The sequence below is a fragment of the Panulirus ornatus genome, chromosome 18, assembly GCF_036320965.1.
Source record: "Panulirus ornatus isolate Po-2019 chromosome 18, ASM3632096v1, whole genome shotgun sequence".
Classification (NCBI taxonomy): domain Eukaryota; kingdom Metazoa; phylum Arthropoda; class Malacostraca; order Decapoda; family Palinuridae; genus Panulirus; species Panulirus ornatus.
This window is the reverse complement of record NC_092241.1, coordinates 4,236,838-4,263,701: the sequence shown is the minus strand read 5'-3', so window position 1 is coordinate 4,263,701 and position 26,864 is coordinate 4,236,838. Positions and strand designations below refer to the sequence as shown.

The 26,864-nt window shown below is 43.6% G+C and overlaps 1 protein-coding gene across 1 annotated transcript in view; it reads right to left on the bottom strand.

The window, feature by feature from the left end:
- Positions 1 to 9,294: 9,294 nt before the first annotated feature.
- The window catches only part of LOC139755183 (DDRGK domain-containing protein 1-like), a 43,434-nt gene continuing 25,864 nt past the window's right edge, over positions 9,295 to 26,864 (bottom strand). The window contains exons 2-3 of the mRNA XM_071673355.1: positions 16,301 to 16,390; positions 9,295 to 9,561 (exon numbers count right to left, since the gene is read on the bottom strand). Of these exons, the coding sequence (XP_071529456.1) occupies positions 9,295 to 9,561; positions 16,301 to 16,390 (357 nt within the window). The remainder of the gene's footprint in view (positions 9,562 to 16,300; positions 16,391 to 26,864) is intronic.

The following is a 26,864-nucleotide window of genomic DNA, read 5'->3' as shown; positions in this document are numbered from 1 at the left end:
GGGAGCGTTGAAAAATGTGAGGATGGCGAGAACATTATCTCGGAAAGCAAATATGGGTAGCTTTGAAGGAATAGTGGTTCCGACAATGTTACATGGTTGCGAGGCATTTGCTATAGATAGAGTTGTGAGGAGGAGGGTGGATATGCTGGAAATGAGATGTTTGAGGACAATTTGTGGTGTGAGGTGGTTTGACCGAGTAAGTAATGAAAGGGTAAGGGAGATGTGTCGTAATAAAGAGATTGTGGTTGAGAGAGCAGAAGAGGGTGTTTTGAAATGGTTTGGTCACATGGAGGTAATGAGCGGGGAAAGATTGACAAAGAGGGTATATGTGTCAGGGGTGGAGGGAACGAGAAGTGGGAGACCAAAGTGGAGGTGGAAGGATGGAATGAAAAAGATTTTGAGTGGTCGGGGCCTGAACATGCAGGAGGATGAAAGGTGTACAAGGAATAGAGTGAATTCGAACGATGTGGTATACCGGGGTCGACCTGCTATCAATGGATTAAGCCAGGGCATATGAAGCGCCTGGGGTAAACCATGGAAAGTTTTGTGGGGCCTGGATGTGGAAAGGGAGCTGTGGTTTCGGTGCATTATACATGACAGGTAGATACTGAGTGTGAACGAATGTGGCCTTTGTTGTCTTTTCCTAGCACTATCTCGTGCACATGCGGGGGGAGGAGGCTGTCATTTCATGTGTGGCGGGGTGGCAACAGGAATGAATAAGGGCAGGCTGTATGAGTTATGTACATGTGTATACGTATATGTATATGTCTGTGTGTGTATATATATATACGTATACGTTGAGATGTATAGGTATATATATGTGCGTGTGTGGACGCGTATGTATATACATGTGTATGTGGGTGGGTTGGGCCATTCTTTCGTCTGTTTCCTTGCGTTACCTCGCTAACGCGGGAGACAGTATATGAGATGACCTTGAAATAGGAGATTCTGTTGGCCATGCCGTCTCAACTGGGATAAAATCTTTTCATAACTCGTCTGGTGGGACACAAAACCAACTAGCATCACGTATGACAACATCGCCATAGCCCTGCCCTACCCAGCTCAACATGCGAGGTTATTGTTCACTAAGAGTCAAATGTGAACAGTGATGTGAACGCCCACATCTGCGGGTCTGGGTGTTTCAACATTCATTCAAAACATTAATTCACTTATCATGACGTGCAGGTCCTTGAACATGACGTTCTGACCAATGAACATGACGTTACGATGTTTGAACATGACGTCCTTACCAATGAACATGACGTTACGATGCTTGAACATGACGTTCTTACCAATGAACGTGACGTTCTGACCAATGAACATGGCGTTACGACCCTTGATCATGACGTTATGACCCTCAAGCATGACATTAAGACCCCTGATCATGATGTTACGACTCTTGAACATGACGTTACGACACTTTGACCACGACCTTACGATTCTTTGAACATGACGTTACGACCCTCAACATAACTTTACAACCCTTGGGCATGACCTTACAACCTTTACACGTGATGTTATGACCCTTCTGCGCGACGGTACGACCTTCAGATATAACGGCCCGATAACACAACGTGTCATACCTGCGCGTCCAATGGTCGTGCGCAGATGTGGTCAAACACCGGCGGTGAACAGCTCCGGTCAAGTACAATGTTTGACCTCCAAGACACTTGCCTGTTCCGCTGTGTCGTCTAGGCTTGGCTGGCGTTCCTCAGAGCCTGACCAGACGATGTCAAAGTGGACTTTTCCCTGGCCACTCCGTTTCCCACATCTCTAGGAGGGTAGGGAGTTAGCTAGGACGAGGCCGACTCGCCCTATATAGCATCAAGAACTCACTGACATTATCTCTAGAAAACGAATGAGAAGAGACATGAAAAAGGCTCGCCAGAAGACTCGCTCCCTCAAATATTTTTCTATATTAGCTTTTGGTTAGGCTAGGTTAGGTTAGGTTAGGTTAGTTTAGGCTAAGCTAGGCTAGGCTAGGTTATGTTATGTTCGGTTAGGTTAGGTTGTTAGATTAGGTTAGGTTAGGTTAGGTTAGGTAAGATTAGGGTTGGTGAGGTTAGGTTAGGTTAGGTTAGATTAGGTTAGGTTAGATTAGGTTAGATTAGGTTAGATTAGGTTAGGTTAATTTAGATTAGATTAGATTAGGTTAGGTAGGTTAAGTTAGGTTAGATTAGGCTAGGTTAGATTAGGTAAGAGGGTAGGTTAGGTTAGGTTAGGTTAGGTTAGGTTAGGTTAGGTTAGGGTTGGTAAAGTTAGACAGGGGTGCAATCCCATCCCAACCTAACGAAGACTATCATAGCTTAGAAAAACACTGAAGCGTGGTTAAGTTTTCGGGTTATCTTAAGAAAACGGCAGAGAAAACGACGTGAAAAGACTGGAAGAAAGTTAGTGTGTGAGAAGCCACCAAGTGAGGATTATTCTTCAGGACCAGCAGACCTTAATGACCTGTCTTCCACGATGTCAACAGTTATTGATGGCCACATCAGTCGGCCACTTCCGACACAAATGCGTTGTTTTTGTCTTTCTTCTGCAGCGTAAAAACGTGGTTCGCTGTCATAGGTGACTTAGCGAGAGGAAATGTATTGAGGGAAAATATCTACACTGGCGGAGGCGGAGATCTCTCACTTTATCTGGCACTTGTGGTGTCCGGTGAGGTGACGCTGGCAACACTGGTGGTCGGGTTGTGTGCCTCACTCACTCACATCCCTGACCCCCCCCACCTCTCACACTTCACCGCTTCCCCTAACTGAGCCCCTTCAAAGCCTCCCCTCACTCAGCCTCTTCAAAGCCTCCCCTCATTCAACCTACCACCCCTTCACCGCCCTCCCCTCATTCAACCCCCCTCCCCACCACCTTCCCTCACCATCCCCATCACCACCTCGCCTTACCCACTCCCTTACCTTATCCAGTCATTCCCGTGCCTTCCTCACCCTTCTCCAAGGAAGCCCTCCCATCTGCATCCTCCCTCGTCTTCCCGACACCCTCCCCCTCTCTGTAATCCCCAGGTACACATTACCTCCCCTTCACCCCTTCTTTACCTCACCCCCTCCCTCATTTCATCCTCGCTCCTTCCCCATCCCACCTACATCCTCATCTACGACCGTACCTCGCTGTACCTGCCTCATCTCCTCCCACCCTGTACCACCACCACCCGCTCTCTTCACCAACCCAATCCTCCTGCTCTCACCTGCCCCATCCCCATCTTCTTCCCTCCCCCGACATGTACTTCCCCCTGCTCCCCTTCTCTAATCTCCCCTGACATACACTTCCCCTCTGCTCTCCCCTGTACTGTGTTCTCACCCCACCTATGCCTTCCCCCTAGCGTCCTGTGCCTGAAGTATGGGTGTGAGGTGTCTCCCAGGCCCTCCAACCCCCCGGGCTGAGGTGGGAAAAACACCTCGCCAGGCTGGCTGACTGACTGGTGTGGAGTGCTCGAGTGGTGCCTGGGGCGTCAGACAGTCGGCTTAGGGTAGCCAGACGTGTGGGGTGGGTGGTGGTGGGAGAGACAGGAGACGATTACCTTACACACCTCACAGGGAGGAGAGAGAGAGAGAGAGAGAGAGAGAGAGAGAGAGAGAGAGAGAGAGAGAGAGAGAGAGAGAGAGAGAGAGAGAGAGAGAGATGGCTAGACAAATTTCAATATACACTAAGACCCTGCTGGCACCCGCCTTGTGAGATGAGAATTCATAGACAAAAAACGAAACATAATTCAATTGGTTGTGAGGATCTGGGAAGCCTTTTTCTCCTTTTTCATCAACATATATTGAAGAATGATTTATCTGTGAACAAAATGAACTGAAGAATTATTTATCTGTGAATAAAATGAACTGAAAAAAAAGGACTTCGAGAGCTGAACTCTTTGAGCATGTATGTAGGTCCAGTGCACATATTCTCAATAAGTTCCCAGGCTTAAGTCCTTCGAAACAAAAAAATCCGATTAACTACAAATTTTCAGCAAATGCCTCATAGAAACAACGCAACATTTGCCCAAAGGTAATTCAATAACCTTTTTTTTTTCCTGTCCTGATGAAAAATGCTGTTTCAGCCACGGTAAAAATAATGTCCGCACGTGCCAGGCTCCACGTAACCCCCCCTCCTCAATCATGGTGTTCGGCTAATCAAGACTGATTGACTGGGTTGTGATTCCTTTGTTGTCGATGACGTGGGATCAACCCTTAGCGATGTATATGGCCGATGTATATCATGCCACAGTACCACTGGGATCTCTTTGTCCCTCTGCCCACCGCCGACCTGAGGAAAGTGACGGTGTCAAACTTGAAGAAAGTGACAGTGAAAGAACCAGGGGAAAGCCCCAAAGAACTGAGGAGAGTGACAGTGACAGAACTGGGGAAAGTGACAGTGACAGAGCTGGGGAAAACGACAGTGACAGAGCTGGTGAAAGTGACAGTGACAGAGGTGGTGAAAGTGACAGTGACAGAACTGGGGAAAGTGACAGTGACATTATTTGAAAGCAAAATTTTCTTTTTCAGTTATAATCTGAGACGCAGGCAAAGGGCAGGTCGGTGAACCCTGGCAATAAAACTGTCCACTTCCGTATCAATCCCTTGAACACGACGGTACGACCACTGACGCTACCACTGTCTAACACGACGGCACGCCCACTGACGGTGCGACTGTCTAACACAACGGCACGACCACTGACGGCGCGACTGTCTAACACGACGGCACGACCACTGACGCTATCACTGTCTAACACGACGGTACGACCACTAACGCTACGACTGTCTAACACGACGGTACGACCACTGACGCTACCACTGTCTAACACGACGGTACGACCAATGACGCTACCACTGTCTAACACGACGGTACGACCACTGACCCTACCACTGTCTAACACAACGGCACGACCACTGACGGTACGATTGTCTAACACGACGGCACGACCACTGACGGTGCGACCAGTGAGCATGATGATGCAATCCACAATCAGTTCGGTACGATGCTCGAGTATACGATAGCCTGGCCTAAAACCCCCAGGGTTATCTGACCTACGAGGGGAACATGTAGCAGGTGAAGAACCAATGGAAGCCCACAAGGTCGCTCTTCTGAACAGCTAAACGAGAAAACCATCATGTAATCCCCAGGCGAAGTGTCGTCTCACAAGGAAACTCACCCCAAAGAAACAGACGAAGTCAGACAACGAGACACGGCCTAACCGAACTTAAAATCAAGTTTTTCGCGCCACACCGCACAAGGCGTGTGTGTGTGTGTGTGTGTGTGTGTGTGTGTGTGTGTGTGTGTGTGTGTGTGCGTGTGTCTATGTGTGTGTGTGTGTGTGTGTGTGTGTGTGTGTGTGTGTGTGTGTGTGCGTGTGTCTATGTGTGTGTGTGTATGTGTGTGTGTGTGTGTGTGTGTGTGTGTTGGGGGGGGAGGTAAATGATTAAATCGTTTTGCCTATTTTTTCCTTAACGGTGTAACCCAAAGCCTCGTTTAACACCTGTCTTTCCCTAACCAATCCTGAAATTAGCCGTAGAGGATAGGTGGGTGGTTGGTTCTTTGGCCATTAAGTCTATTAACTGCCAGGGTCATTAAGGCCAGTCATCGTCAAGCCACGTTATCAACCAACCGAAAAAAAACATCTCTAAAACCTCCTTCTTCAGTACGACATACACAGTGTGTTACGTGGCCCCAGTGACTCACCGGGACACTAGCCACTCTCTCGTGAAAGATAGTAACCAACTACTGAACACCCTTGGATCATTCTGCATAACGTATCTTGATCTTACACAAAAACCAACGTGACATCTTGTATATCAAGTTTGGTTTGCAGTGTAGGTTTCGTCCCACTAAGACAAGCGTATCATATCCCGCGACCATTGCTGTGGCAAGGTTATAATTTGCTGTTGGTCTGGACCCATCCTCAAACATTGGACTTCAAGAGGTCAGTTGCAGCTCTCAAGAGATGCATCATTCGGTGGCAACTCCAGCTGCTGAAGTGGATCCTGGGGGATTAGACCATTGATCTGGCGATACTCGTCACGTATGATTAGTAAACATGCTAAGTTAATCTCTTGTGTAAAAGTAAATAGATTAATCAGTAACTGTTAACAGCGATGTTTGATGTTTAGATGGAATCTGAGGTCATGTTGTCGTCTACTGAATTAGTGAGGGTTGGTCCACCTCGAGTGCGCACTCTCTGGTAAATTCCCTTTATATACATATATATATATATATATATATATATATATATATATATATATATATATATATATATATATATATATATATATATTTTTTTTTTTTTTTTTTTTTATACTTTGTCGCTGTCTCCCGCGTTTGCGAGGTAGCGCAAGGAAACAGACGAAAGAAATGGCCCAACCCCCCCCCCCCCCCATACACATGTACATACACACGTCCACACACGCAAATATACATACCTACACAGCTTTCCATGGTTTACCCCAGACGCTTCACATGCCTTGATTCAATCCACTGACAGCACGTCAACCCCTGTATACCACATCGCTCCATTTCACTCTATTCCTTGCCCTCCTTTCACCCTCCTGCATGTTCAGGCCCCGATCACACAAAATCTTTTTCACTCCATCTTTCCACCTCCAATTTGGTCTCCCTCTTCTCCTCGTTCCCTCCACCTCCGACACATATATCCTCTTGGTCAATCTTTCCTCACTCATTCTCTCCATGTGCCCAAACCATTTCAAAACACCCTCTTCTGCTCTCTCAACCACGCTCTTTTTATTTCCACACATCTCTCTTACCCTTACGTTACTTACTCGATCAAACCACCTCACACCACACATTGTCCTCAAACATCTCATTTCCAGCACATCCATCCTCCTGCGCACAACTCTATCCATAGCCCACGCCTCGCAACCATACAGCATTGTTGGAACCACTATTCCTTCAAACATACCCATTTTTGCTTTCCGAGATAATGTTCTCGACTTCCACACATTTTTCAAGGCTCCCAAAATTTTCGCCCCCTCCCCCACCCTATGATCCACTTCCGCTTCCATGGTTCCATCCGCTGACAGATCCACTCCCAGATATCTAAAACACTTCACTTCCTCCAGTTTTTCTCCATTCAAACTCACCTCCCAATTGACTTGACCCTCAACCCTACTGTACCTAATAACCTTGCTCTTATTCACATTTACTCTTAACTTTCTTCTTCCACACACTTTACCAAACTCAGTCACCAGCTTCTGCAGTTTCTCACATGAATCAGCCACCAGCGCTGTATCATCAGCGAACAACAACTGACTCACTTCCCAAGCTCTCTCATCCCCAACAGACTTCATACTTGCCCCTCTTTCCAGGACTCTTGCATTTACCTCCCTAACAACCCCATCCATAAACAAATTAAACAACCATGGAGACATCACACACCCCTGCCGCAAACCTACATTCACTGAGAACCAATCACTTTCCTCTCTTCCTACACGTACACATGCCTTACATCCTCGATAAAAACTTTTCACTGCTTCTAACAACTTGCCTCCCACACCATATATTCTTAATACCTTCCACAGAGCATCTCTATCAACTCTATCATATGCCTTCTCCAGATCCATAAATGCTACATACAAATCCATTTGCTTTTCTAAGTATTTCTCACATACATTCTTCAAAGCAAACACCTGATCCACACATCCTCTACCACTTCTGAAACCGCACTGCTCTTCCCCAATCTGATGCTCTGTACATGCCTTCACCCTCTCAATCAATACCCTCCCATATAATTTACCAGGAATACTCAACAAACTTATACCTCTGTAATTTGAGCACTCACTCTTATCCCCTTTGCCTTTGTACAATGGCACTATGCACGCATTCCGCCAATCCTCAGGCACCTCACCATGAGTCATACATACATTAAATAACCTTACCAACCAGTCAACAATACAGTCACCCCCTTTTTTAATAAATTCCACTGCAATACCATCCAATCCTGCTGCCTTGCCGGCTTTCATCTTCCGCAAAGCTTTTACTACCTCTTCTCTGTTTACCAAATCATTTTCCCTAACCCTCTCACTTTGCACACCACCTCGACCAAAACACCCTATATCTGCCACTCTGTCATCAGACACATTCAACAAACCTTCAAAATACTCATTCCATCTCCTTCTCACATCACCACTACTTGTTATCACCTCCCCATTTACGCCCTTCACTGAAGTTCCCATTTGCTCCCTTGTCTTACGCACCCTATTTACCTCCTTCCAGAACATCTTTTTATTCTCCCTAAAATTTACTGATAGTCTCTCACCCCAACTCTCATTTGCCCTTTTTTTCACCTCTTGCACCTTTCTCTTGACCTCCTGTCTCTTTCTTTTATACTTCTCCCACTCAATTGCATTTTTCCCTGCAAAAATATATATATATATATATATAAATATATATATATATATATATATATATATTTTCTTTCACACTATTCGCCATTTCCCGCATTAGCAAGGTAGCGTTAAGAACAGAGAACTGGGCCTTAGAGGGAATATCCTCACCTGACCTCCTTCTCTGTTCCTTCTTTTGGAAAATTAAAAAAAAACAAGAGAGGGGAGGATTTCCAGCCTCCCGCTCCCTCCCCTTTTAGTCGCCTTCTACGACACGCAGGGAATACGTGGGAAGTATTCTTTCTCCCCTATCCCCAGGGATAATATATATATATATATATATATATATATATATATATATATATATATATATATATATATATATATATATATATATATATATATATATTATACATAATTGCTATTTCCCGCATCAACTAGGAAGTGCCAGGAAACAGACGAAGAATGGCGCATCCACTCATATACACACACATATATATATATATATATATACATAAATGCCCACATGTGCACATATACATACATATACATATCAACATATACATACTTATACATACACATATGCAGACATTACATACTCACACATGTACATATTCATACTTGCTTGCCTTCATCCATTCTCGTCGCTACCTCGCCCCACAGGAAAACAGCATCACTATCCCCTGCTTCAGCAAGGCAGTGCCAGGAAAACAGACAAAAAGGCCACATTCTCTCACACTCAGTGTCTAGCTGTTATGTGTAATGCACCGAAACCACAGCTCCCTGTCCACATCCATGCCCCACAGACCTTTCCATGGTTTACCCCAGAAACTTCACATGCCCTGATTGAGTACATTGACAGCACTTACAACTCTAAATTCCTTATCTAACGGGCTTCTTTCTGTTCTAGGAAGGACATGGCAACAAACAGGCAACAAACTTTGGCTGTGTTGGATATTATTGTAATCTAGCTGGCACAGGATGTCTCTGGAGTAAGAGTTATTAGTGTGTTGGATGATTCTGCTAGCTCAGCGATGGAAACCCGACCACGCTGTTTGATGAATTTTGCGACTCCCTCAAGTTCTTGTTTGCTGATGTATATGAATTTTCCTCGGTCGTCAATCACACCAGTCAGTGTCCCTTCTTTTTGTAATTCTGTCACTTTGTTGATAATTTCCTGAGTCTTCAATTTAAATCTGGCAGCCAAATCCTCCAGTACCGCAACCTTTTCTCCCTTTTTATAATTAACAAACTCTGGGGTAAACCATGGAAAGTTGTGTGGGGCCTGGATGTGGAAAGAGAGCTGTGGTTTCGGTGCATTATTACATGACAGCTAGAGACTGAGTGTGAACGAATGGGGACTTTGGTGTTTTTCCTAGCGCTACCTCGCACACATGAGGGGGGAGGGGGTTGTTATTCCATGTGTGGCGAGGTGGCGATGGGAACAAATAAAGGCAGACAGTATGAATTATGTACATGTGTATATATGTATATGTCTGTGTGTGTATATATGTGTACATTGAGATGTATAGGTATGTATATTTGCGTGTGTGGACGTGTATGTATATACATGTGTATGTGGGTCTGTTGGGCCATTCTTTCGTCTGTTTCCTTGCGCTGCCTCGCTAACGCGGGAGACAGCGACAAAGCAAAATAAATAGATAAATAAATATTATATATATATAGTGCCATTGTACAAAGGCAAAGGTGAAAAAGGGGAGTGCTTAAATTACAGAGGTATAAGTTTGTTGAGTATTCCTGTGAGATTATATGGGAGGGTATTGATAGAGAGGGTGAAGGCATGTACAGAATATCAGATTGCGGAAGAGCAGTGTCAGTGTGGTTTCAGAAGTGGTAGAGGATGTGTGGATCAGGTGCTTGCTTTGAAGAATGAATGTGAGAAATACTTTGAAAAGCAAATGGATTTGTGTGAAGCATTTATGGATTTGGAGAAGGCATATGATAAGAGTTGATAGAGATGCTCTGTAGAAGGTATTAAGAATATATGGTGAGCGAGGCAAGTTGTTAGAAGCAGTGAAAAGTTTTCGTCGAGGATGTAAGGCATATGTACGAGCAGGAAGAGAGGAAAGTGATTGGTTCTAACTGAATGTCGGTTTGCGGCAGGGGTGCGTGATGTCTCCATGGTTTTTTAATTTGTTTATGAATGGGGTTGTTAGGGAGGTAAATGCAAGAGTTTTGGAGAGGGGCAAGTATGCAGTCTGTTGTGGATGAGAGAACTTGGGAAGTGAGTCAGTTGTTGTTTGCTGATGATACAGCGTTAGTGGCTGATTCATGTAAGAAACTGCAGAAGCTGGTGACTGAGTTTGGTAAAGTGTGTGAAAGAAGAAAGCTGAAAGTAAATATGAATATGAGCGAAGTTATTAGGTACAGTAAGGTTGAGGGACAAGTCAATTGGGAGGTAAGTTTGAATGGAGAAAAGCTGAGGGAAGTGAAGTGTTTTGGATATCTGGGAGTGGATTTGGCAGTGGATGGAACCGTGGAAGCGGAAGTGAATCATAGGGTGGGGGAGGGGGCGAAAGTTCTGGGAGCGTTGAAAAATGTGTGGAAGGCAAGAACGTTATCTTGGAAAGCAAAAATGGGTATGTTTGAAGGAATAGTGGTTTCGAAAATGTTATATGGCAGCTAGGCGTATGCTATAGATAGAGTTGTGCGGAGGAGGGTGGATGTGCTAGAAATGAGATGTTTGAGGACAATATGTGGCGTGAGTTGGTTCGATCGAGTAAGTAATGAAAGCGTAAGAGAGATGTGTGGTAATAAAAAGAGTGTGATTGAGAGAGCAGAAGAGGGTGTTTTGAAATGGTTTGGTCACATGGAGAAAATGAGTGAGGAAAGATTGACCAAGAGGATGTATGTGTCAGAGGTGGAGGGAACGAGAAGTGGGAGACCAAATTGGAGGTGGGAAGATGCAGTGAAAAAGATTTTGCGTGATCGGGGCCTGAACACGCAGGAGGGTGAAAGGTGTGCAAGGAATAGAGTGAATTGGAACGATATGGTATACCGGGGTCGACGTGCTGTCAATGGATTGAACCAGGGCATGTGAAGCGTCTCGGGTAAACCATGGAAAGTTTTGTGGGGCCTGGATGTGGAAAGGTAGCTGTGGTTTCGGTGCATTATACATGACTAAGCGTGAACGAATGTGGCCTTTGTTGTCTTTTCCTAGTGTTACCTCGCGCACATGCGGGGGGAGGGGGCTGTTATTTCATGTGTGGCGAGGTGGCGATGGGAATGAATAAGGGCAGACAGTATGAATTATGTACATGTGTATATATGTATATGCCTCTGTGTGTGTATATATATGTATACGTTGAGATGTATAAGCATGTATATCTGCGTGTGTGGACGTGTATCTATATACATGTGTATGTGGGTGGGTTGGGCCATTCTTTCGTCTGTATCCTTGCGCTACCTCGCTAACGCGGGAGACAGTGAGAAAGTATAACAGATAAGTAAATAAATGAATAGATGCATAAATAGATAAATATATATAAACGCCCATACACGCACATATGCATAAACATATCAACATATACACATATGCATAAATATACATACACATACAAAGACATATACATATATACACATGTACATACATATTTGCTTGCCTTCATCCATTCTCAGCGCTACCCCGCCGCAAAGAAAACAGCATCGCTACCCCGTCTCAACGAGGTAGCGCCAGGAGTACAGACAAAAAATGCCACATTCGTTCACTCTCTCTCTCTCTCTCTCTCTCTCTCTCTCTCTCTCTGTATACACACATAGTGAAAGGGCAGGAGTAAGGGAAGGAGTAGCACTACTCCTGAAACAGGAATGGTGGGAGTATGTGATAGAGTGTAAGAGAGTAAACTCTAGATTGATATGGGTAAAATTGAAAATTGATGGAGAGAGATGGGTGATTACTGGTGCATATGCACCTGGGCATGAGAAGAAAGATCATGAGAGGCAAGTGTTTTGGGAGCAGCTGAATGAGTGTGTTAGTGGTTTTGATGCACGAGACCGGGTTATAATGATGGGTGATTTGAATGCAAAGGTGAGTTATGTTGCAGTTGAGGGAATAATTGGTATACATGGTGTGTTCAGTGTTGTAAATGGAAATGGTGAAGAGCTTGTAGATTTGTGTGCTGAAAAAGGACTGGTGATTGGGAATACCTGGTTTAAAAAGAGAGATATACATAAGTATATGTATTTAAGTAGGAAAGATGGCCAGAGAGCGTTATTGGATTACGTGTTAATTGATAGGCGAGTGAAAGAGAGACTTTTGGATGTTAATGTGCTGAGAGGTGCAACTGGAGGGATGTCTGATCATTATCTTGTGGAGGCGAAGGTGAAGATTTGTAGAGGTTTTCAGAAAAGAAGAGAGAATATTGGGGTGAAGAGAGTGGTGAGAGTAAGTGAGCTTGGGAAGGAGACTTGTGTGAGGAAGTACCAGGAAAGACTGAGTACAGAATGGAAAGAGGTGAGAACAAAGGACGTAAGGGGAGTGGGGGAGGAATGGGATGTATTTAGGGAAGCAGTGATGGCTTGCGGAAAAGATGCTTGTGGCATGAGAAGCGTGGGAGGTAGGCAGATTAGAAAGGGTAGTGAGTTGTGGGATGAAGAAGTAAGATTATTAGTGAAAGAGAAGAGAGAGGCATTTGGACGATTTTTGCAGGGAAATAATGCAAATGAGTGGGATATGTATAAAAGAAAGAGGCAGGAAATCAAGAGAAAGGTGCAAGGGGTGAAAAAGAGGGCAAATGAGAGTTGGGGTGAGAGAGTATCATTAAATTTCAGGGAGAATAAAAAGATGTTTTGGAAGGAGGTAAATAAAGTGCGTAAGACAAGGAAACGAATGTGAACTTCAGTGAAGGGGGCTAATGGGGAGGTGATAACAAGTAGTGGTGATGTGAGAAAGAGATGGAGTGAGTATTTTGAAGGATTGTTGAATGTGTTTGATGACAGAGAGGCAGATATAGGGTGTTTTGGTCGAGGTGGTGTGCAAAGTGAGAGGGTTAGGGAAAATGATTTGGTAAACAGAGAAGAGGCAGTGAAAGCTTTGCGGAAGATGAAAGCCAGCAAGGCAGCGGGTTTGGATGGTATTGCAGTGGAATTTATTAAAAAAGGGGGTGACTGTAATGTTGACTGGTTGGTAAGGTTATCTAATGTATGTATGATTCATGGTGAGGTGCCTGAGGATTGGCAGAATGCTTGCATAGTGCCATTGTACAAAGGCAAAGGGGATAAGAGTGAGTGCTCAAATTACAGAGGTATAAGTTTGTTGAGTATTCCTGGTAAGTTATATGGGAGGGCATTGATTGAGAGGGTGAAGGCATGTACAGAGTATGAAGTTGGGGAAGAGCAGTGTGGTTTCAGAAGTGGTAGAGGATGTGTGGATCAGGTGTTGCTTTGAAGAATGTATATGAGAAATACTTAGAAAAGCAAATGGATTTGTATGTAACATTTATGGATCTGGAGAAGGCATATGATAGAGTTGATAGAGATGCTCTGTGGAAGGTATTAAGAATATATGGTGTGGGAGGCAAATTGTTAGAAGCAGTGAAAAGCTTTTATCGAGGATGTAAGGCATGTGTACGTGTAAGAAGAGAGGAAAGTGATTGGTTTTCAGTGAATGTATGTCTGCGGCAGGGGTGTGTGATGTCTCCATGGTTGTTTAATTTGTTTATGGATGGGGTTGTTAGGGAGGTAAATGCAAGAGTTTTGGAAAGAGGGGCAAGTATGCAGTCTGTTGTGGATGAGAGAGCGTGGGAAGCGAGTCAGTTGTTTTCGCTGAAAGTACAGCGCTGGTGGCTGATTCATGTGAGAAACTGCAGAAGCTGGTGACGGAGTTTGGTAAAGTATGTGAAAGAAAAAAATTGAGAGTAAATGTGAATAAGAGCAAGGTTTTTAGGTACAGTAGGGCTGAGGGTCAAGTTAATTGGGAGGTAAGTTTGAATGGAGATAAACTGTAGGAAGTGAAGTGTTTTAGATATCTGGGAGTGGATTTGGCAGCGGATGGATCAATGGAAGCGGAAGTAAATCACAGGGTGGGGGAGGGGGCGACAGTGTGAATTATGTACATGTGCATATATGTATATGTCTGTGTGTGTATATATATGTATACATTGAGATGTATAGGTATGTATATTTAGCGTGTGTGGACGTGTATGTGTATATATGTGTATGTGGCTGGGTTGGGCCATTCTTTCGTCTGTTTCCTTGCGCTACCTCGCTTACGCGGGAGACAGCGACAAAGCAAAATAAATAAATAAATAAATAAATAAATAAATAAATAAATAAATAAATATATATATATATATATATATATATATATATATATATATATATATATATATATATATATATATATATATACATATATATATATATATATATATATGTACATATATATATATATATATATATATATATATATATATATATATATATATATAACACGCATGTTAAAGGCAGGAGTAGCCAGCCATGCCGTATATATTTCGCAGACCGGGGGCTAATAGGATGTCGTCATGCAATCTTATCACTAGATTATCGTGAGCCAAATGAAAAATGCCCATCACAAACTTGGTGGAATAACCGTAAAGACAGGGTAAGCTAAAGCATTATGTTATGTTTCGTGTATTTTCTGAGCCTGCCAAAGTGCTCTAATGACGGTAGCCTTTCTGAAATGACTCCCTTGCAGGAGAAAAACAATGCTGATATTGTTAATGATATTAATCATAATAAAGATACAGTTTCTCATCAATTTAGAAAAGTAAATACATAGCCATATACTTTTTTTCTATTTTCTACATTCTACGTACACAGGAGATCTTCGTTGTCGGATCATACAAAACTATAATCCTGTCGACTATTTTTAATCAAGATTTCCCTTTGAAATCAGGAGCACCTTTCCCTGTGCTACAACTAAATTCTCTTAACAAAACTGGTAAGTGATTCACGTCAGAGAAAATGTAATCTGCTGAAATAACAAGCTTTGCTCGGTATTTCGCACACTGTAAAATGTAATCATTTTTTTTTCATAAATATGATAAAGAAAAAAAATAATCCTATAATGAATCTTTATACTATGTGGTTAAATCTTGTAGAAGCACAATATGCCGGGTAGGGAATCTGAATGTGAAAAAATGTGGCAGTCTCGAGGATTAGAAAAATGTTTATTTTTTTCTTTACGAGACTCACGTTTATCGTACGGTACATATTGGCCAGGCTACAGCTACCAGGCAGACACCTTGGCGGTGTTGTGAGGGTGCGAAACTTTTATGCCCTCCGCACACTCATCTACCCGCTCCTGTAGGGGGCTACCACACCCACCCACACCACCACCATGTCTAACCAACCCTCCCTCCCCATCCATCCCTCCTTGGATACCACACCCTGAACAGCTAAAAACATTGTCCAGTGATTCCAAGCACTAATTCCACCTTTTTCCCCTCTTCATACCCTCCAAAACCTTCTCGCTCAGATAAGAAATATTTTATCCTAGCAGCCACAAGGAAATGGATAAACCATAGGTAACTATGGATCTGGGTGGGGGGGGGGGGGGGGGTGTTGTTGTCGTGCGTCCGGCAACTTCCTGTGAATGGGGGTTAGTCATCGTGCGTCTGGGCACTTCCTCTACGTATGTACAGAAGACGGCCAGACAGACAGGAGTTCCTTTTTGAAATATAGAGAAAGGTAGTTTTGTATTCCAGGGACTCTAAGATGAAGCAGTTGGGTAGATATTTTGATATCAATTTCTAGAAGGAAACAACTTTATGTGTGTAGTTTTGTCCCAACAGATGATTCTTAAGGTTCTTTAGGTGAGGCGAGATAAGCTATCCTTAAGAAAACAAAGAAGATGTCACAGTAACAAGCTGGATTTGAGAATACAGACATCATGTCTTAGGAATAAAGAGTAAGGTGGTAAGAACCCATTTTCTATGTCTAGCAACAATAGGAAACCAAACTTCGCTTACGGTCTCGTAGAAATGGTCATGGCCATTATGAGTATGTGGACGTCTGGCCAGTTCTTCAAGGCCCTCTGAGAGAACGCCCTGAGGTGTGGCCTGTTCAGTATATCAGAGGTTAACAGCACAAAACTCTTTGCTCGTTTTGTAGAATAAAGAATTTCCGGCTAAAGTGGAGAAAATACTGACCTCACTAGAATTGCCAGAGTATATTAACCTAACATGTTAGTCAAGAATACATTTTTCTTTTCTCAGCATATCATGTAAAACACTTACTTGATCATGGGTGTTGGTTCACTGTTTATCATCTTTGACTGTTTGTAGAGGTTGACTGTAGACAGTGACAGGCGCAATCTACACCAGTTTAAAACGTCACGTCCAGTCACTTTTCATCAGGGAGATAAACTATTGACAGGCTCTTCGAAACAATGACCAGAGTCTGGCAGGTTACACTGACTGCTTGTAGCTCTTCATAACAATGACTACAGTCTGGCAGGTTACACTGACTGCTTGTAGCTCTTCATAACAATGACTACAGTCTGGCAGGTTATACTAACTGCCTGTGGCTCTTCACAACAAGCAGTTTACACTGACTGCTTGTGGCATCCAGCAGCAGACCTGGCTTGCTGTGCGCGACACCATCCACTGTGAGCACAACAGAACTGGCTCGACACACTCGTCACAGCTGCTCTGGTGCAGCTGTAGAACCGCTGCCACTGCCTGGCATTCTTACTCTGGATGCAACAACAGACACGAACTAGCTTCCCTACGCGTCCCCGTAATACAGACAACCCGCTTATATCACTGGCGGGTGCAATTCTTGGCATCTTAAAAGCGTGGCTATAAGGGAGCCACATCGCAAAGCACGCATAAACTATGGATATGCTACGTAACGGTGCTCCTCCCTCCCAAGATGATGGTCGACCCAGCAAATTATCAATTAGCTACATCAATCACAGAATATCACATCCTGAATATACAGGAAAAGGAATAATTAGCATAAACAGTAACTCATCATTGCATGATGAAATCTCTGTTGTACCACCAGAGGATTCTCTCGTTCATGGCCTTCTCGTCTGCGGTCGCCAGCGTCTCAGCCCGGCGGCGTGTCCGTCCTGCCACAGCAGGAGACGACACCTTCCTCATGACTCGAATTCGAGCCTAATCATTCCTGGGCGTCGTTGTCTGATGTCCTGGTTATAACCACCAGACCAGGCTGGGTCTGGGACGTGTATAACCTCTATGGATCATTTTGATTGAAGTTTCTTCCTTGTTCACCTCTTCCTCTTGTCCGATACAAGCTCTTCTTCCGGTCAGAAAAAAGACTCGCTTGTGATTTACGTCTTTCAGTATCATACTTCATTAACCACTTCAGATGCCATACATTTTCCTGTTAAATCCATCAGTGTTGACGCGTCGACCTTTATTCTTCGAGTTATCTCAAAAATCTTCCTCCAGCCAATAACATTGATCCTATATACTCTGTCGTGTTTTCCCCCCTTGTATTCACTAAACCATGAATCTCCCTAATTGCTCTGCCTGTACGAGAGCAGATTAGTCTCCCTACAGTTTCACCGGAACTCTTATATCCCTCTGTCTCAGTGTCCATACGTCTCTTTTTAAACTGGGTCTCAGTCTTTATCCTCCGGTTCTGCTAGACGGTCCTAGAAGCTACTCCCGCTTCTCCCGACCCACTAGTGTTGATATTGTCTGTATCGTGTTTTCAGAGCATTCGCCGCGGAACATTCTCAAGGACATACAGTCAAAACCGTTTTGGCCACTTGAACTCCTCAGTCACTGCTTCTTCTTTCCTCTGGCTTCTCTTTAATTCTCTCAGCTGAACTGATGCTGTGTTCACGCTCTCTCAGTGATAAACACTTCAGAACTCTAATTTCCTCTCCCTGTCTCATGATACTTTTTTCAGGTTCTTTTGAGTTGATTTCTCCATTTCTTTATTCCCTCCTCCAACTAAGTTAACCTTTGAGCCGCTTTCTCGATGATTGCAGTTAATTCCTTCAACGTTCGGGTCTTTATTGACTTATCCTTTCTATCCTCCCCTATTCTTCCACTCCTTGGGAAGAGTCAAAACTAATTGTTCATGGTCCCTTCCCTCGTCTGAATCCATTTCTGTTCCAGAAATCAAATCAGATAAATGCGCAGTGTGGCTGTGTGTGTGTGTGTGTGTGTGTGTGTGTGTGTGTGTGTGTGTGTTTATGTGCTGTGTGTGTGTGTGTGTGTGTGTGTGTGTGTGTGTGTGTGTGTGTGTGTGTGTGTGTGTGTGTGTGTGCCTGATAACAGGATTAGCCTAACCTGGACTGATTGGTTGATCTAAATTTTCTTGCCATGGCTCAAGGTCTCGTATTTGGTTGTTTCATGTAGTGCTAAAGGTCGCTAGTTGGTCCCCAAGTCTGACAGAAATAACAATTGGTTGTCCAATTGGCCCAAAAACATTTCTTTTTTCTTCATTTAGTTCATTAAACTTAGGAATAAGCCTCGTAATCATGTTTACTGCTCAATATGCCACACGTTAAGTGATGTTCCGAGAATTAACAGCTGGTTCTCTTCTTGGGCCCAGAGCAGGATCTAACCAGACAAGACGTTCCCTGGACCACCTGGCTGGTCACATCAGGTGGGAGAATCGTCAATTAGAAATAACTATGATTTATTCTTTCATTTACTGTTGCAACCTCCTCTTTGGATTTTCTTTCATAAACTTCCTTACCCACCTTATGCTAGTGAACTATAAGTTCCTTTGTTTTGATATAATTTTACATTAACACCTGAAAGTCGATTTAATGCCTCTAATCTTGCCTCCCTCACTGTTGTTTTGCTGTTGAGCATCACGTCGAATAGTTATACGTGAAGGGATGTTTCATTTCCTGGTTCCCTCCACAGATCACTCCCTCCACCTGTTGTACAGGAAACAGGCCTGTACTGTTGTAGTATCTCTGAGTTTTGGCTAAAAAAACGCAGGTGTCTATACCTGTACGAGTGTGAGTGTGTGTGTGTGTATGTGTGTGTGTGTGTGTGTGTGTGTGTGTGTGTGTGTGTGTGTGTGTGTGTGTGTGTGTGTGTTACGGAGACAGTTTTACACTCGTGTTGCCCAGTCTCTTAACCTTGTATATATGTACTTGTATATATGTACCATGTCTTTATTCTTATGTACACACACACACACACACAAAGTGTAGCCTAAGCCAGGTGCCCATTTATCGACCAAGCCACGAGGGCAGGACGAGCAGCTGGGCGGCTGGATGAGGCTTTCCTGATGCTGTTACGCCCGAGACCAGGTGAGGCGACCGTGTACTATGGCAGCACTGGCGTTGGCATCCCTGAGGCCAGGCGGCGGGAAGGTAATTAATTTTTGTAATGACCTGTTTGTACAGCATGGGGAGGGAGGTTTACACTCGTGTGGACCCCTCATCTCTTGAGCATTTTCTACCACACAGCGTTCTATATGTCTGTATGATGTCAGCATTGAATATGTCCACAGTCAATCTCTTTCATTCCTCCACCAATCTTTTGTTATAAGAATATTTCTGTACATCTTTCATAACAAGTTTCTGGTCTAATATCAAGGTATGTCGTCTGGTTGTTCTATCCCTACGACCAAGTCATCAAATCTTAAAAAGTTATAGGTTGTGATCAGGTCACCCATCGCTCACCTCTCTTCCAAGAAAGGTAAAATCTAAGGCTTCCAGCCCCGCCCTGTAATTGGTACCATGTTTGTTGCCCTCCTCTGGACCTTCTCTATTAGCTCTTTGTGCTTCTGTAGGTGCGGTGACCAGACTTGAGAAACACATTCTAGTGTTGGTCTTATACACGACGTGAACATCTTGAACGATGAGGGTCAACTGTGACTACAGCTGAGGCGGGATGCGGGCCTGATATTTTCCAGTTAGCTCCCGTGGTGTAGCGGTCAGCATTCCTGACCAAGACGCATTCACGGGCCGCCCAGGGTCGAGCTCAGAGATTCGAATCCTGGTCGCGGCAGTCTGTCCACAGTTAACCCAGCTGTTCATTCATTACGAGGGTTTGGTCGGTAATATGGGCCCCTGGGTCAGGCTAGGGTATGTATATATATATATATATATATATATATATATATATATATATATATATATATATATATATATATATATATATATATATATATATATATATATATACATATTCTTTCTTTTCTTTCATACTATTTGCCATTTCCCGCGTTAGCGAGGTAGCGTTAAGAACAGAGGACTGGGCCTTTGAGGGAATATCTTCACCTGGCCCCCTTCTCTGTTCCTTCTTTTGGAAAAAAAAAAAAAAAAACGAGAGGGGAGGATTTCCAGCCAACCGCTCCCTCCCCTTTTAGTTGCCTTCTACGACACGCAGGGAATACGTGGGAAGTATTCTTTCTCCCCTATCCCCGGGGATATATATATATATATATATATATACATATATATATATATATATATATATATATATATATATATATATATATATATATATAAATATATATATATATATATTATTTTTTTTTTATTATACTTTGTCGCTGTCTCCCGCGTTTGCGAGGTAGCGCGAGGAAACAGACGAAAGAAATGGCCCAACCCCCCCCCATACACATGTATATACATACGTCCACACACGCAAATATACATACCTACACAGCTTTCCATGGTTTACCCCAGACGCTTCACATGCCCTGCTTCAATCCACTGACAGCACGTCAACCCCGGTATACCACATAGCTCCAATTCACTCTATTCCTTGCCCTCCTTTCACCCTCCTGCATGCTCAGGCCCCGATCACACAAAATCTTTTTCACTCCATCTTTCCACCTCCAATTTGGTCTCCCTCTTCTCCTTGTTCCCTCCACCTCCGACGCATATATCCTCTTGGTCAATCTTTCCTCACTCATCCTCTCCATGTGCCCAAACCACTTCAAAACACCCTCTTCTGCTCTCTCAACCACGCTCTTTTTATTTCCACACATCTCTCTTACCCTTACGTTACTCACTCGATCAAACCACCTCACACCACACATTGTCCTCAAACATCTCATTTCCAGCACATCCATCCTCCTGCGCACAACTCTATCCATAGCCCACGCCTCGCAACCATACAACATTGTTGGAACCACTATTCCTTCAAACATACCCATTTTTGCTTTCCGAGATAATGTTCTCGACTTCCACACATTCTTCAAGGCCCCCAGGATTTTCGCCCCCTCCCCCACCCTATGATCCACTTCCGCTTCCATGGTTCCATCCGCTGCCAGATCCACTCCCAGATATCTAAAACACTTCACTTCCTCAAGTTTTTCTCCATTCAAACTCACCTCCCAACTGACTTGACCCTCAACCCTACTGTACCTAATAACCTTGCTCTTATTCACATTTACTCTTAACTTTCTTCTTCCACACACTTTTCCAAACTCAGTCACCAGCTTCTGCAGTTTCTCACATGAATCAGCCACCAGCGCTGTATCATCAGCGAACAACAACTGACTCACTTCCCAAGCTCTCTCATCCCCAACAGACTTCATACTTGCCCCTCTTTCCAAAACTCTTGCATTTACCTCCCTAACAACCCCATCCATAAACAAATTAAACAACCATGGAGACATCACACACCCCTGCCGCAAACCTACATTCACTGAGAACCAATCACTTTCCTCTCTTCCTACACGTGCACATGCCTTACATCCTCGATAAAAACTTTTCACTGCTTCTAACAACTTTCCTCCCACACCATATATTCTTAATACCTTCCACAGAGCATCTCTATCAACTCTATCATATGCCTTCTCCAGATCCATAAATGCTACATACAAATCCATTTGCTTTTCTAAGTATTTCTCACATACATTCTTCAAAGCAAACACCTGATCCACACATCCTCTACCACTTCTGAAACCACACTGCTCTTCCCCAATCTGATGCTCTGTACATGCCTTCACCCTCTCAATCAATACCCTCCCATATAATTTACCAGGAATACTCAACAAACTTATACCTCTGTAATTTGAGCACTCACTCTTATCCCCTTTGCCTTTGTACAATGGCACTATGCACGCATTCCGCCAATCCTCAGGCACCTCACCATGAGTCATACATACATTAAATAACCTTACCAACCAGTCAACAATACAATATCTGGGGACAGGGGAGAAAGAATACTTCCCACGCATTCCTCACATGTCGTAGAAGGCGACTAAAGGGGCTAGAACCCCGCCCCTCCATGTATTTCAACTTTCTAAAAGGGGAAACTGAAGAAGGAGTCACGTGGGGAGTACTCATCCTCCTCGAAGGCTCAGATTGGGGTGTCTAAATGTGTGTGGATGTAACCAAGATGAAAAAAAAAAGAGAAATAGGTAGTATGCTTGAGGAAAGGAACCTGGATGTTCTGGCTCTGACTGAAACGAAGCTCAAGGGTAAAGGGGAAGAGTGGTTTGGGAATGTCTTGGGAGTAAAGTCAGGGGTTGGTGAGAGGACAAGAGCAAGGGAAGGAGTGGCACTACTCCTAGAACAGGAGTGGTGGGAGTATATGATAGAGTGTAAGAAAGTAAACTCTAGGTTGATATGGGCAAAACTGAAAGTGGATGGTGATAGATGGGTGATTATTGGTGCATATGCACCTGGGCATGAGAAGAAAGATCATGAGAGGCAAGTGTTTTGGGAGCAGCTGAGTGAGTGTGTTGGTAGTTTTGATGCACGAGACCGGGTTATAGTGATGGGTGATTTTAATGCAAAGGTGAGTAATGTAGCAGTTGAGGGAATAATTGGTGTACATGGGGTGTTCAGTGTTGTAAATGGAAATGGTGAAGAGCTTGTAGATTTGTGCAATGAAAAAGGACTGATGATTGGTTTGAAAAGAGAAGTATACTTAAGTGTACGTGTGTAAGTAGTAGAGATGGCCAGAGAGCGTTATTAGATTACATGTTAATTGATAGGCACGTGAGGGAGAGACTTTTGGGTTTTAATGTGCTAAGAGGTTCAACTGGAGGGATGTCTGATCATTATCTTGTGGAGCCGAAGGTGAAGATTTGTAGAGGTTTTCAGAAAAGAAGAGAGAATGTTGGGGTAAAGAGAGTGGTGAGGGTAAGTGAGCTTGGGAAGGAGACTTGTGTGAGGAAGTGCCTGGAGAGACTGAGTACAGAATGGAAAAAGGTGAGAACAAAGGAGGTAAGGGGAGTTGGGGAGGAATGGGATGTATTTAGGGAAGCATTGATGGCTTGCGCAAAAGATGCTTGTGGCATGAAAAGCGTGGGAGGTGGGCAGATTAGAAAGGGAAGTGAGTGGTGGGATGAAGAAGTAAGATTATCAGTGAAAGAGAAGAGAGAGGCATTTGGACGATTTTTGCAAGGAAATAATGCAAATGAGTGGGAGATGTATAAAAGAAAGAGGCAGGAGGTCAAGAGAAAGGTGCAAGAAGTGAAAAAGAGGGCAAATGAGGGTTGGGGTGAGAGAGTATCATTAAATTTTAGGGAGAATAAAAAGATGTTTTGGAAGGAGGGAAATAAAGTGCGTAAGACAAGGGAGCAAATGGCAACTTCAGTGAAGGGGGCTAATGGGGAGGTGATAACAAGTAGTGGTGATGTGAGAAGGATGGAGTGAGTATTTTGAAGGCTTGTTGAATGTGTTTGATGATAGAGTAGCAGAAATAGGGTGTTTTGGTGGAGGTGGTGTGCAAAGTGAGAGGGTTAGGGAGAATAATTTGGTAAACAGAGAAGAGGTAGTAAAAGCTTTGTGGAAGATGAAAGCCGGCAAGGCAGCGGGTTTAGATGGTATCGCAGTGGAATATATTGAAAAAGGGGGTGACTGTGTTGTTGACTGATTGGTAAGGTTATTTAATGTATGTATGACTCATGGTGAGGTGCCTGAGGATTGGCGGAATGCTTGCAAAGTGCCATTGTGCAAAGGCAAAGGGGATAAAAGTGAGTGCTCAAATTACAGCGGTATAAGTTTGTTGGGTATTCCTGGTAAATTATATGGGAGGGTATTGATTGAGAGGGTGAAGGCATGTACAGACAGAGCATCAGATTGGGGAAGAGCAGTGTGGTTTCAGAAGTGGTAGAGGATATGTGGATCAGGTGTTTGCTTTGAAGAATGTATGTGAGAAATACTTAGAAAAACAAATGGATTTGTATGTAGCATTTATGGATCTGGAGAAGTCATATGATAGAGCTGATAGAGATGCTCTGTGGAAGGAAGGTATTAAGAATATATGGTGTGGGAGGCAAATTGTTAGAAGCAGTGAAAAGTTTTTATCGAGGATGTAAGGCATGTGTACGAGTAGGAAGAGAGGAAAGTGATTGGTTCTCAGTGAATGTAGGTTTGCGGCAGGGGTGCGTTATGTCTCCATGTTTGTTTAATTTGTTTATGGATGGTGTTGCTAGGGAGGTGAATGCAAGAGTTTTGGAGAGAGGGGCAAGTATGCAGTCTGTTCTGGATGAGAGAGCTTGGGAAGTGAGTCAGTTGTTGTTCGCTGATGATACAGCGCTGTTGGCTGATTCGGGTGAGAAACTGCAAACTGGTGACTGAGTTTGGTAAAGTGTGTGAAACAAGAAAGTTGAGAGTGAATGTGAATAAAAGCAAGGTTATTAGGTACAGTAGGGTTGAGGGACAAGTCAACTGGGAGGTACGTTTGAATGGAGAAAAACTGGAGGAAGTAAAGTGTTTTAGATATCTGGGAGTGGATTTGGCAGCGGATGGAACCATGGAAGCGGAAATGAGTCATAGGGTTGGGGGAGGGGGCGAAAGTTCTGTGAGTGTTGAAAAATGTGTGGAAGGCGAGAATGTTATCTCGGAAATCAAAAATGGGTATGTTTGAAGGAATAGTGGTTCCGACAATATTATATGGTTGTGAGGCGTAGGCTATAGATACAGTTGTGCGGAGGAGGGTGGATGTGTTGGAAATGAGATGTCTGAGGACAGTATCGGGTGTGAGGTGGTCTGATTAAGTAATAAAAGGGTAAGAGAGATGTGAGGTAATAAAAAGAGTGGTTGAGAGAGCAGAAGAGGTTGTTTTGAAATGGTTTGGTCACATGGAAAGAATGAGTGAGGAAAGATTGACAAAGAGGATATATGTGTCAGAGGTGGAGGGAACGAGGAGAAGTGGGAGACCAAATTGGAGGTGGAAAGATGGAGTGAAAAGGATTTTGAGTGATCGGGGCCTGAACATGCAGGAGGGTGAAAGGCGTGCAAGGAATAGAGTGAATTGGAACGATGTGGTATACCGGGTCGACGTGCTGTCAATGGATTGAACCGGAGCATGTGAAGCGTCTGGGGTAAACCATGGAAAGTTTTGTGGGGCCTGGATGTGGAAAGGGAGCTGTGGTCTCGGTGCATTATACATGACAGCTAGAGACTGGGTGTAAACGAATGTGGCCCTTGTTGTCTTTTCCTAGTGCTACCTTACGCACATGCGGGGGGAGGACGTTGTCATTTCATGTGTGGCGGGGCGGCGACGGGAAAGAATAAGGACAGACAGGATGAATTATGTACATGTGTATATATGTATATGTCTGTGTGTCTATATATATGTATACGTTGAGATGTATAGGTATGTATATGAGCGTGCGTGGACGTGTATGTATATACATGTGTATGTGGGTGGGTTTGGCCATTCTTTCGTCTGTTTCCTTGCGTTACCTCGCTAACGCGGGAGACAGCGACAAAGCAGAAAAAAAATATATATATATTATATATTATATATCATCATAATTTGGCGGTGTCTCCCGCGTTAGCTAAGCAGCGCAAGGCCCAACCCACCCACATAAACATGTATATACATACGCGTCCACACACGCACATATACATACCTACACATTTCAACGTATACATACATATGTATACATAGACATATACATATATACGCATATACACATTCATATTTGCTGTATACATACATATATATATATATATATATATATATATATATATATATATATATATATATATATATATATATATATATATTCTTTTTTTTTTTTTTGCCGCTGTCTTCCGCGTTTGCGAGGTAGCGCAAGGAAACAGACGAAAGAAATGGCCCAACCCACCCCCATACACATGTATATACATACACGTCCACACACGCAAATATACATACCTACACAGCTTTCCATGGTTTACCCCAGACGCTTCACATGCCCTGATTCAATACACTGACAGCACGTCAACCGCGGTATACCACATCGATCCAATTCACTCTATTTCTTGCACGCCTTTCACCCTCCTGCATGTTCAGGCCCCGATCACACAAAATCTTTTACACTCCATCTTTCCACCTCCAATTTGGTCTCCCACTTCTCCTCGTTCCCTCCACATCCGACACATATATCCTCTTGGTCAATCTTTCCTCACTCATTCTCTCCATGTGCCCAAACCATTTCAAAACACCCTCTTCTGCTCTCTCAACCACGCTCTTTTTATTCCACACATCTCTCTTACCCTTACGTTAGTTACTCGATCAAACCACCTCACACCACACATTGTCCTCAAACATCTGATTTCCAGCACATCCACCCTCCTGCGCACAACTCTATCCATAGCCCACGCCTCGCAACCATACAACATTGTTGGAA